At 36.8% G+C, this 13,512-nt stretch overlaps 2 protein-coding genes across 4 annotated transcripts in view; both read right to left on the bottom strand.

Annotated features, from left to right (window-relative positions):
* Positions 1-4,166, bottom strand: part of LOC134542213 (endothelin-converting enzyme homolog) — a 37,421-nt gene extending 33,255 nt beyond the window's left edge. For 2 of the 3 annotated variants that reach the window (XM_063386289.1, XM_063386292.1), the window contains exons 1-4: positions 3,943-4,166; positions 2,318-2,432; positions 1,786-2,014; positions 631-732 (exon numbers count right to left, since the gene is read on the bottom strand). In XM_063386289.1, the coding sequence (XP_063242359.1) occupies positions 631-732; positions 1,786-2,014; positions 2,318-2,413 (427 nt within the window). In that variant the 5' untranslated portion in view covers positions 2,414-2,432; positions 3,943-4,166. The remainder of the gene's footprint in view (positions 1-630; positions 733-1,785; positions 2,015-2,317; positions 2,433-3,942) is intronic. The other variant, XM_063386290.1, reaches the window with a different exon arrangement.
* Positions 4,167-4,435: 269 nt separating this feature from the next.
* Positions 4,436-13,512, bottom strand: part of LOC134542214 (plasminogen activator inhibitor 1-like) — a 64,530-nt gene continuing 55,453 nt past the window's right edge. The window contains exons 7-9 of the mRNA XM_063386293.1: positions 11,426-11,611; positions 8,416-8,554; positions 4,436-8,098 (exon numbers count right to left, since the gene is read on the bottom strand). Coding sequence (XP_063242363.1) covers positions 7,968-8,098; positions 8,416-8,554; positions 11,426-11,611 — 456 coding nt within the window. The 3' untranslated portion in view covers positions 4,436-7,967. The remainder of the gene's footprint in view (positions 8,099-8,415; positions 8,555-11,425; positions 11,612-13,512) is intronic.

The following is a 13,512-nucleotide window of genomic DNA, read 5'->3' as shown; positions in this document are numbered from 1 at the left end:
TACATTTTATTTACATTACCGGTCAGTGTAATGTACCAGCTGAGATGTAACTAATGCATTAAGAATGTATCAAAATACAAAATAATTTTTGAACAAGTATTTAAATAAAATAAAATAAAAACAAAGAAAACAAAAAAAACATTACCAAGCCCCTAGGAAACCTTGTGAAACATTGAAAAAAATGAAACTTATTGTGTTACATGAACAGAGTATTTTTTTAATATTATTTAAGAATAAAATAATTAAATTAAAAATTAATATTTTCAACTGTATATTCTTCTCATATATTTATTCTTTGGTTGTTCTTTTTCTAAAATATTTTTAAAAATAAATTGATGTTAATATGTATAGCACCCTTTTAGTACTGTATAGTTTAATATAGGTTATTAAAAATATTTACAGGCTGCTGTACGTAGATACGTAAGAGATGATGTTATCAAAAGTGTGGTTTTGTAGACAACCCCAAAGTTATTAAATAGAGATTTTGGATTTATTTGGTTGAAATTTTTGGCTGTTTTATTGTTCATAAATTCTTTATTACTTTTCAGAATTCTTGATAATCATACTGGATTGTTGTTATTGTTGCAATTACTAAGAAAATTATTAATTACAATACTTTGCTTAACCCACCTTCACCCTCATTCTGGACTTTTTCAAATGATTTGCAGCTGTCGTAAAACTTTTTCAGCTGCACGAAAGATCTTGGGCTTGTTTTAATCTGCTCAATTTGACCTGTAAAAAACATAGACCACTGCAGTTGTGAGTGTTGTTCCTTTAATAAACACTTCAGTGTTTTTTTAAAGCTTGCTTAATTCAGCATGTATTAATGTTGTTTGTACCACTATTAGTTTGTGTATTGTTTTGAAGACATAGTATGTAGTTTGGATTATATACCAGCATTGTACCAGCATTAGGGGCCATGAGCTATTGCAGACATTAACACGAGACCATATCCATTCCTGTTCTAACCTCATGGTTAATTAAAAATCACATGCATGTAAGAGAGTGTTGGTATGAATATAAATAAATAAAAAAACTGAAGAAGAAATGCATGCCCTGTCGATTTTAGTATCAATCTCATCAGAGTTTCCTTCTGCTTTAAGACCATCGGCGCCATTCATGGACTGTGAACTGAAGCATCGGAGAGAGGGTTTCCCACGAGCCACTTGTTTATTTTTCGTCATTTTATTTGTGCTGGATATTCAAACAAGAAGACCTAACTTTTTACGCTCCCCAGATTCAAGGTGGAGACTTTCTCATATTCACAGGAAGACAACGGACCCTAATTCTAAGTCTCGCTTGGACATCGTCTATTCGCACTGTATCCAGAGTAGTAATATTCTTGCGAGTCACATTCACTCGCCCCCCTACCTAGGCAATCCAGATTCAATTTCCAGAACGGTTTAACATATATACATATTTTTAAATTTTTAAACTATGATGGCTGTTTCCATGGACACAGTCATTTCCTAAATATCACATCCACATCTCATCACTCTCATCGTCTCTAATAAGTGGCGGAAGTTATAAAAAAATTGTGAGATCTTGGTGAAGGCACTGTGTTACAACACCTGGACCTCTAAACCCCACAGAAAGTGAAGCATGTTGAGATGCATAATGTTTTCTGAACACACAGATTCTAATTTATTTTTTCTTAATTTTTTTTTTAAAATATACCTCCAGAAAAATATTATTGTATCCGCCACTGCCTCTCGTGATCCCGATGTCGAGACGTTGAGCTACATACAATCCATCTGTACATTCGTGTTTTGAATGTAGCTGCACCTCCCAGTCTCCGGTCGACCTCTCCGTCGGGGTCTCGCTCCAGCATCTCCGGGCTGCTCCGCAGACCGCCGCAAGCGTGCCGGTAGAAGTCCTCGCACGGCCCCGCCGTGTGGTCCATGAGGCCGAGGATCTGGCTGCTCAGGTTCTGGCACTGCTTCGAGGGGCAGACCGTCTCGTTCAGCAGGGAGCTCGCCAGGAACACGCCGTCCGCGTCCGAGTATCCGCTCTGCTGTGAACGACAACCGCGGATCAGGGCCGCAGCCAGGATTTTGGGAAGGAGCAGGTCCAGTCCCTGTCTTTTATCATTAATTTTCCAAAATAATCGAATTTTAAATGAAAATTGATTGTCACACTGAATTTTAGGTGATAATAGACTCCGTTCCGTGATATTGTAGGACGGGCCTTATGGTAACTAAAAATGACTTCAAGTGAAAGCTGGATTGGTGGATTTCTAGAGGACATGGCCAGTTCCTTTTCCCAAGTTGTAACATTTTTTTTATGAAGGGAAGCATTTTGTGAGGTGGCTTCTCACCCGGGCTGCAGTCGTTTGTGACGCGGACAGTGTCACCACAAGTAGTTTGACCCAAGGATGCAGCCATGCCTGCCCCATGCGCTCGGTCCGGCTCATGACATCAGCGTCCCACTTCCTGCAAATTGATCCCCGACACCGACGAACGACAGTCAAGTTGCAACACTAGCCGCTCCTGCCAGACTATGAATTAATTTAAGAAAAACCTCCTTTGTTCATTGTATCGCTAACTAAAATTGTTGAATTTTATAAAGAGTGACGAGAATAATTTCCCTATACAACAAAGTCATTGCCATTCAAACTTTACTGGCCCCTTGTACACTTTATTTGCAGTAAAATGCTACTTGCATAAAGTTTCTCTCATGACTCATAATGATTGAATTGAGATAGCAAATATAACAAGAATAAAACAAAAAACAACATATAAGGAAAAGTAGTGCAGTACCATACTTTGTCCTTCCGTATGAAAGAAAACATTAAAATAATTTTTAAATGCTCAGTTAAAATGGAGCCATATTTTTATTACTCTCTTCCCTCAAAGTTTTACCGCCACAAAAAAAATCCGTTTCCTTAAGTTAGTGTCTATAGCAAACAGTTTCTTCAAATTAAAATTTGTTTAGTAAGTGAGAAGTGGTCGAGGGGGGGGGGGGGGAGTTATATCTTAGGGGCCCGAGCACTAAAGCCTTTGTTGAGTTTCAGAATATTTGTTATGCTTTTGTTTACCCTGATTGTTGAACAAAAGTTATAACTCTATTCTTCTAATAAAACTCATTGGAAACCTTACTAGTCATGTTTAAAGTTATGACCATGTTTTTTTTAAATTAAAAAAAAAAAACCTGTGGGGTTTGAATAATTGTACTTAAAGTAATGGTTAATTTTACTCAATGGCCCTGCAAGGATTTTAGGCCTGCACTTTGTTAGTGTCGGGGTAACACGCAACACAGTAAAATGCTTTTTTTTTTTATGTGGGGCCATGCGACTGCCTTTTCATCCCATGTCGTGACATTGAGTGATGATCTAAAATGCAGCCATGACAGAACGCTAAAGGGTGAGAAAACTGGAGTAGGTTTACCTTACTTTGTGCAGTAGACTTGTAGCAAAGCTAATCACTTTTCACAATTAATTGGAATTCCAATCCAACAAACTAAGATTGTTGCTTTTGATGATTAGCAAGAAACATTTTCATTACCACATCGTTATTGACATTTTAACTACGCAAAAGTGGTTATATGGGGATATATACATAACCCCCTCCCGAAGAAAATATGCGACAACTTAGTGAAGGCAGGGTGATGCAAGGTGAGCTGTTAACACATGTAATCGTAAACCACAACGGCAGTGATGCATGTTGAGAATGATAATGTAACTGTCTAAACTCCTTGTTATTGACTTAAGTTTTTTTAATACAAAAAATTCTTATTTTATTATTTTCTTATATCTCCTCTCAATATAAATTCCTGTTATCCGCCACAGTATGCAGTAAAATGTCACATAAGATTTCTCTCTATGATGAAAATAAGATAGCTGATAGCACTATGAGCACTATGTAACCAGTCTCTTTTGAAACAACCATAACAGATTTCCTGGTTCGAAAAGTTTTCAGATCGCAATACTGAAACGAGGCGTACCTGTATCACTCCAACCAAGTGCAGAGATGGGTTTCTTATCCAATACTCTTGATGTGTGTTGTGTGTTTGCGTCTATAATGACCTCATCGTCAATGAGAAGCAAGGCTTCAAATAAAAATTTATACAATTTATTAAGGTTTTGCCTGTAACCAGTTGCCTTGAGCAGTAGAAGAAGTACCTCGTCTGGTTTCCAGAGTGCTTGGAGCTCGAGCCAGCTGGAGGCAGGCAACGCTATCGCTGAACCGTATTTAATTAGCAGGCAGAGTGCTTATCCAACCAACATTCTGATAAACAAATGTTCATTAACGTCTGATAAAAGTGTACTTCCTGCTGGGTTTTTTTATAACCTTACCATTGCCTTTTCTTTCAAATGTTAAAGTGAAATATGTGCACTGAATATTATTATTATTTTTTAATGTCAAAAAGGTTTTTTTTAAATCCAAACAACTTTCATTGATTACCTTTTGCACAATTCATGTAGATAACATAATCATAATTTGTACTACTTTATTTTAGTAAAAACTTGTAGGTGTAGTATACAAAACATTTGCAACAGATTTTTGGAAAGCATATCTATAATATTACAGTAAAAACATTTTGTGTTAATTTCCCTCCCTTTAACCATCTTGAATTGCTCATTAGTCACAATTTAGTTTGTAGATGAACAATTGTTTGTTAACAGCATACAATTACTGTTGGCACAGACATGTTTATCACCAGCATTTATGAATATCGCCTGCAATACAGAAAATAACTCGTGCACTGCTTGGTTCATTGGGTCTTGGCATCTCAGAGTGCATTATATATAAGTGCAATAACATAGGTATTTACATTAGTGATGGCCCGATATTCGATATCCGATATCGGAGATCGGTAATATCGGCACATTTTTCAATATCGGACATCGGTAAATACTTGCGATATTTTGATAACCGATGTTTGCTCTCGCCAATAATACTTCTCACATAACCTCAACTGTAATTCCAAGCTTATTTTCCGCGGGCGTAATTTATCTTTCTTCACGTCACCATATTACATAGTAATTCCAAGCATATTTCCACTGAAACAATAACAAGCCTATTTCTTCTTTCTGATACTGCAATGCATCCCGACGGTACAATTCTTCCATGTGTACACAAATCCCAGTCATTAGTGCATATTTATTCGTTTCAGATTTACGCAAAATGTTTTCGCTTGATGAATTTTCGAAGTTCACTAAGTGTACATAAATTGAAAACATAAACGAAAATAATTACGATATTTAATTTAATAAGTGGTGTAGCCGCAAGTAAACATTGGGAAGAATAAAGTTGCTGCTTGATATGACCATAGAGTAGGATATAACAGGCATTTTCTTTCCGTGTCGTTTCATGGTCGCCAACTGCTGTTCTATACAAAGACGTTACGTAAGTTTTACAAAAGCTAAAATATGAAACGTATTTAAGTAGGGCAAGTTGCAGCAAAGGTATTATGTTGGCTATATTGAGTGCATTGCCAATAAGAGAATAACATAAATAAAGATGTGTGGTTTTATAAACTCTTCAGTACGTTTCAAAGTTGTATTGAAATTACTTTTCACGTATTTTTAACGTGTTTTCGCACCAATAAATGGAGTGATACACTTGAACAATGGTCACAAAATTTGCTAATTGAAGACCTTCCTTTCTTGCGTGTCGTTTACCGTGAGGAAATTTTACAATGGGTACAAAAGTTGGTAAAGTTTGATGTTTTTCAGACTGTATTTTTCGTAGATTACAGTTGAGACACTGGACTAAGTACATGCAGTGACTTGTGAATTTGAATTTAGAGAGCTTATTTGTAGGCCATTATGATAATTTCGTTATTAGCTTTCATTTAATGTGAATTTACAATATTTTACAATTAATAAAAATAATATACATTCACATAAGTATGTTTTATTAATATTTAACATTTTTCATTATTGTCTCTAACAATACTCCAGAACCACAATTTTATAGAATCAGTATTAGAAATGAGATAGGCCTATTATCGGAATATCGGGTATCGGGTATCGGATCGGTAAATTTGGAAATATCGGAATCGGTATCGGTATCGGGTTTTTGGATATCGGGCCATCACTAAATTAAATCATCGTTATCTACATGGTAATAACTAGAACCAACCACCTATTCATTCTGAATGCATTCTGAACCCATGTAGTTCTGAGATAAGTCATTTTGTGGTATGCAAAACTACAGCTATTCTTGTCCTTTTATGTCATCATTACACCACACTGTGTAGTCATTTTAATCTAAAGTAATATTTTTTTTTTCATGGAGTGTAGGAATATGGGGTACAGTCTAATTGTACACACACGCAAAAATTTTTAAAATATATATTTTGTAGTTTTTGGTTTGTATTTACAAATTAGATTTACACTTTCATTTGAATACATTCATACTTTATAAAAACATTATTCATTAAATTGTATTACAAAAGTATAGTGTATAAATGTGTAAAATAAATTTTGGTAAAATGTATGCACATACCTTATATTTCAGAGAGAAAGAAAGTAAGGAAGCACTATGAATAGCACCACAAAACATATTTTTTTTTTAAAAATTCTGGTCATTGATGAACACAAACATTTCATCTACACATTTCTAGTCATATTCATTAGTGGTTACCCACTTTTTCTTACATGATTATTAGATAAACAGTTTGTTGCGAAAAATAATAAAAAAAATTACTTTTGTATGAAAATTGACACAAACCTTCGTACTTTAATTTTCAAAAAGAAATAACTACTATTAAAAAAAATAATATTCTGATAGATTAAAATTTAATTTGTGTCCATGATATAAGATAAATTGTGAGATTCAGTTACACATCATGCAATTACAAACATAAATGCTGAAGACAAGTGCACCAAATTCTAGTGAGCTACGATTAAATATATTTACCAACCGTGCTCGTAGATGTATTGCACAGGGATGGGATCAAACAATCTTACGTGCAACGTACCCAATATAAGTAAATTGTGTCAGTCATTTATCACGTTTTTGAAAACTGCATATGTGAAATATAAAACAAAATTACAGCTAGTACACAAAAAATTCAAATTTTTTTATTCTTATTAGTATGCCAGAATTGCAGATAGTAGGTAAAAGAATAAGGTACTTATTTTGTATATTTCATCCATTATTGGAGATAATTAAAGTAATACTCAACCGAACTAATATGGCATGTGATAGCATAAAACATCTCATTGGTAGTCTACAGTTACCTACTCAAAGGCCGCCATACATGTACAAGAATACAAGGAAAAAGCTTCCGGGGATTTACAAAAGAATCCTCGCCCACACAGCGAGATGATTTTTCTGAGGAAATCCTCAAGGTCGGCTGTCGTCAACGCAATACACGCCGCGTCTGACCGACTAGTTCTGGCCTCAAGTTGGAAAAGAGAGTTATTTTTTTTTGTTCGGGATTCCGGGAGCTACACAGTCCACAAGTGGCCTCAAAGTCGCCTCCAAACACGACGGGTAAATGCCTCCTGTTCTGGACTGCTCAGTCCAAACTTCAAGTATTTCCTGTTCATGTTTGGCTACCTCGACAACGACATGCGGCGGGACTTAACGCTTGCACCCGCATCTCCTAGGCAGATGGTGTAACCGTACAAGGTTATTACTAGAGACCCGGAAATTTCGCGGATTCATTTAGTCGCAAGCTAGAATGCAAACCTTCACACTCTCGCACTGTGTTCATGATTGGACCGCAGTTGTTTGGACACGCCCCACTACGACCGTGAACCAATGATGCCCAGCTAGGAGAGAAGTAAGCGAATCAGGTAGTGCCAAATAACAAGGATAAAAATGTTCTCGCTAAGAAATAAACCAATGGGAAAGTAAACATGGGCCGAGCACACCTATAACTTTGAATTTTATCCTGAGGCCAGAGGAATCCGCGAAATTTCCGGGTCTCTAGTTATTACACAGTTTCATAACTTAACACGCCAGTAAGGACGAGAAGGCCGTGTTGCGGTCCGTGCTGAGCCCTGGCGGAGGTCACGTGCGCGAAGGGTCGACGACCGCGCACACGAACAAGGGCAGCCTCTGCGCCTTGTCCACCACCGCGGCGAGGAAGGGCCGGTCCGCGGCCAGGCGCCTCACGTAGCTGCGAGGCTCCAGCTCGAACCCTGCACAGTTCCGGCAAACGGGAACCCTACACCACCACCTCCCGATACCAGCATGGTCAACTATTACAAGCACTGCAAATTAATTACATCGGACAAAAAGTAGTTTTTGTGGCAGTGGGATGGATAATGCGGGTCTAGAACAAAAAAAAAAAATTAAATACAAACAACAAATTTCTGAATTTTTTTTAAACAGGTTGGTTCTCGGTATTTTAAACACTTTGAAAGAAATTAATTACAAAAACAGATACTGCATCATCTATGAGAAGCCGCATACGAATAGTTGCTACATTGCTAATGGTGAATGCAACTAGTGTCACCTGTCGCTGCGGCAGCTAGCCCGCCCGCCTCGTCTATCTGCATTTCCACCCTCTGTACGGCTTTGGAGACCACCAGCTTCTTCTTGGAGATACCAGACAGGTTCGACAGGTCATCGTCGAAGATGTCTTTGATGCCAAGCTACAGAGAGAACAATAGCCCGTTAAGCTGTAGATTGAAGTTGTTGCATTAATCAATATCCAGCTACAACCTAAATATAAAAAATTTTATTATTTGGTATTTATTACATCTTTATAAGAATCTATGTAAGAAATTGGTGGTAAAATTAATTTTCATTTAAGACCCTGATGATCAGGGTAGCAACACCATCAAGGTAAAGTAACACACATAACTGTTAGACATATAGCACCAACAGTTTAGAAAGATAAAATAACTTTCAGATATGTGCCTCCTATAAATAAAAATAAATTAACGAAATATCTGGAGCAAAATGCAACAAACATAAAGAACTCCAAGTCTTAAGACCTTACATATTTTGTTTCAATACGAACGAGTTTTTTAATGTGGTAAATAGCAAGTTTTTTTTTCTGCCCGCTGTGGTAAGAGAGGGATGTATATCACGCAAGGTTGTCAGGAGACGAATCATTATGTCGGTCCCCCTCCCGATTTATAAACATTTACAATCTATACTAATAATAAAATATTTCAATTTAAAAAGTCTATACAAGTCAAATTTTTAAGAAAAAATTTATTGGAAATTACTACTAACATTATTCGAAACTCAAAAATATAGTTTAGTTTATAGAATTTTTTTCTGTGCATTTGTTTGTTCTGGCATCACTCGAAAACTACTTGACGGAGTTTGATGAAACTCTTTATTAGTAAGGTGTTTGGCTAAATTAAACAGTAGGCTACATATAATTAAATAATTCCACCCCTAAAAGGGTGAAAATGGGATGAAAATGCTTTTAAGATAATTATATCTCTGAAGCTAATAAAACTTAAGAAAATATATTTGTACCAATAATAAACACACCAAAATAAAAACCACAATTTAACCATTTTGCAAAATTTAAACCATAAGAGGTGTAAAAAGGATAAGTATAGTTTAAAAATGAAAAATGAAAACTTATGATTCAATTAGAACTACAGGTAAGAAACTAAGAAAGAACAACTTGGTTGTAGAGTTAGGTATTGTGTTTTTTATTTATCAAAATTAGTTTTTTAGGAGGTTGAAAAGAAGTAAGTTTTGTTTCGTCATAAAAAAAACTTATCTCCATAGAAAATAAAGCTGGATGTAAGAAACTGAGCTAGAATAACTTACATTATACTTTTTCACAGAATGTTTTCTTACCTTTACCACTTTTCTGTATTCGACTGCAAAAGGGGTAAAAAGGCGGTCAGATTTGTTGTATTATAAAAGTCATACCTTTAAAGCTAATCAAGCGGATTATAAGTTATAGGGTATTATTTATAAACTGCAAAATCTTCCAACTCATTTTTACTTCTTGCTAAAATTCAATTTCTTAAAGGGTGAAGGATTGTAAACACGGTTATAAATTAAAAAAAAAAATATTTATCTTCCGATTAAAACAAAATTAATTTAAGATATTGGCAATGATTAATAAACATGCTGTTATAAGGACAGTAGATGAAGGCATAGGTAGGCCCACTCGCCTGGGTGCGGCCATTACCGTTATAACTCCTAATCGGATTAGTACTGGTGCCTCGCAAGCACCTATACCCCCTAAATACCCCATTCTTCAAGGATTCTGGAGGGTTGGGCACGTTCCCAGGCACCATCTAACTGAAGTGGCATAACTAGAACGCCATTTTCCTGGGAGCTCCGGGTGTCGCGTAGACCATGACGATGCAACACTTAAAAGGGTTGCGAGACCATTCCAGAAGGGGCTGAGGGGTATAAAAAGGCGACGCCAGCCTATGAGGCAAGAAAGTGAAGAGGGCAAATGTCCCCTTGGTGAGCGACGGGCCTCGTGTGCAGAGACTGGTGCATCCAGGACTGTGTTGTGTGCGGCGGACGAGTGAGTAGTGAGGCAGTGTGTTGGGACATATGTGAGCTGCAAGAGACGAGCAGTATACAGAGCCACTGTCGAGCCGAGCTCCAGTGAGGAGAGAAAACTGAGGACTAAGAGTGATTAATTGTGAACCGTCATTTTTAATGATGTCATTTAATTTATTTAATAGTGTTAACAGTAGTAATAAATAACATTGTATTTAGTTAATTTGGCTATCCTTTATGAGCCTGTTTTCCCAACTCGTAACAATACCTTATACTAACTTCTTAAATTCAACATTTACCGACATATCATCTCTTAAGTTGTAACAGGGGTGAATATATTATTTTTTAATTAAAAATATTTATGGATCCACGAGATCAGTATTTGTTAGGTAAATTGAAATTCTATATAAATGTAAGTCATAAAATTATTTTGTATTTCACATCTGCCGTAAAAAGTAACGAAACGAGTATCATTTTATTTGGTTTACGGATATTGCCATATTTACAAAATCGGTAGTTCTGAATTTTCGCATAGGCGTCCCTGTAAGAAAAAAGGAGAGGGGTGAAAATTTTGGGAATTTGGTTTAAGTATTATTAAGTATAACTAAGAACCAACTAATACTTTCGAGAGAGAAAAAAAAAGTAATACCTACCTTCTACATTTAAAATAAAAATGCGAATGTTTCAAAATTTTTTAAATAATGTAATGAAGTAAAATTATTTAATTGCTTTAATCATACCTATAAACAAAATAAATAAGGCTTATCCATTACCACCTTATAGAAGATCAATCTTAAACGGTTTTTGTCATGAATCAAATTTATAATACATATCAATTTATTATGTATATTTCTTTAGTAAAAATGTTTGTAATTAAACATATACGTGTCTTGAAAAAAGTAAAATATCAGCCATAGGCTGAGATTGCGCGAGCGAAACCGCGGGTTATTGGCTAGTCTGAAAATGAACCTGAAGACGTAAACGTGACCTGCGAGGTCACCTGACTTGAGTCAGGCGAGGGGAGCACTCACGCGCTGCAACGGTGGGATGAGGTCCGTCCTGGAGCTGAGCGCGAAGCGCGGGAGGGCCACCTGCAGCTCCTCGCGACGGCCGCCGGAGATCACGCCCGCGAGGTCGGCGGCGGAGATGTTGCGGACCAGCTGGGGCAGCCCTATCCGCTCTCTCGGCACGACCACGACCAGGGAGTACTGCCCTCCCTGCCGGTGGACAGCTCAGACAGCACTCCTTGGGCGTTCAAGGCCAAGTTTACAAACCACGCTACAAAGCAACACGCGACCGACGCCAAGAAAACCACGGTCGTTTACAAAGCACGAAAGTCGCAAAACGTCACCAACCCTACATTTTAAAATTGTACAACAGAAGAAAAGGCACCCTTTGTTAATGTTTTTTTTTTAAATAAACACAAATAAATTTATCAGTAATTTTGTACATATAGTGTTATAGTGTTATTTTCTTCCATTGTGTAAAAATGTAAAAGAAAAAAACATTATTTATATAATAAAAACCACATCGTTGCCTTCCAAGCACACATCATCCACATCTTTAATTTTTTTTTTTTTTTCGGATTATTTCCCTCCTGATATGGACGGCGGGAACGCAAGCCGAAATGCAAGAAGTTTGAAGTTGGCCGATGCTTGCGTTGGATGGTTGCGTCTTGCGTAGTTTACAAACTGTTTTATTTGACAACGTCGTTGTTGGACTCTCTTGCGCTTCACTGCATAGTTTATGATCTCGGCTTAATCTAGTCTTGTTAACATCGAGTTCATCAGAGACACTGAAGCGTGGCTCAAAATAGACATATTGTGGAAGGAATTAAGGCCACAATTTGCCTTGAGGGATTTATGGAAACCACGAAAGAAAGAAAAAAAAAACACCGAAAGACGCAATTCGGGTCCGAACCGTAGATTTTTCGTGAAAACGTCTGACTTGCGTTTTCTATATAATTCCTCCGAGCATAATTACGAGTCATACGAGTCATCTTGAATTATTTAGTAATTTTCAATTTAATACCGATTTTCACTTATATTAAGCGAATATATTTGTTGTCTCTCTTTGGGACCTAGAACTAGCTACACGCGTTTCCACGCTACACCAATTCAGGACCCGGATTCAAACCTGGATACAATTTTGACGTTCTTACTATCAGTTTTGGTAAAGTGAATTTATGTACTTTATTTGCTGATTTGCTTTATTTGCTTATCCAGTTTTTTTAATCTATACTAATATTATAAAGCTGAAGAGTTTGTTTGCTTGTTTGTTTGTTTGAACGCGCTAATCTCAGGAACCACTGGTCCGATTTGAAAAATTCTTTCAGTGTTAGATAGTACATTTATGGAGGAAGGCTATAGGCTATATTATATTATCAATAACATTAGGGATCCTTACTAAAAGTCCAATTTAGAATCAATTGCGTTGGAGGGGGTTAGATACAACATGCAGTACACGTACGAAGTGTGTGTTGACAATGCCACAGGCGCATAGAAGTTTATTTCCTATTGCCTATTAACATTGTTGCCACGCACTAGATGCCTTATTCTTAATTTTCCCATACAAGTAAATGACACCCGTGTGATATTAACAACGAAGCAATCAGTACCCTCATAAGAGTACAATTAGTATTTAAATACTTTTTATCACTTTAAATCGCAAACCTAAACTATCGTTTTTGTTTCCTCTCTCTGTGTTTAATTTGTTTTTTTATTGCCCTTTTTTACAAGTATATATAATTTACAGACTTGAAACTTCACAGTAATGTTCCTTATGTTACCCAGGATGACATTTTCCGAAAATTAGATCCCATGGGTGGTTAAAACCAGGCAACAGTGGGTACTTTGTCTGCATGAGAACAGGATTTTGCATTGTTCATGCCTTCTGCGTCTCCATGGCAACGGGCATCGCGCGGCAGTGGCGTACCCACAAGGAGGGGCATGTATAATGAGCGGCGCAAGAGTGATCTACCTGTAGACTGCCGTAGCGAAGTACGGGTACATCAGTTGTACGTTGCGTGCACGAGTCGGGAAACCATCGGTGCTATTCATTTTCTCTCCGGTACATTATACAGAATTGTAATAAATTTTCACTGAATATTTTTATTTAC

Source organism: Bacillus rossius, assembly GCF_032445375.1.
Source record: "Bacillus rossius redtenbacheri isolate Brsri chromosome 4 unlocalized genomic scaffold, Brsri_v3 Brsri_v3_scf4_2, whole genome shotgun sequence".
NCBI lineage: Eukaryota > Metazoa > Arthropoda > Insecta > Phasmatodea > Bacillidae > Bacillus > Bacillus rossius.
This window is presented reverse-complemented; position numbering and strand designations above follow the sequence as displayed.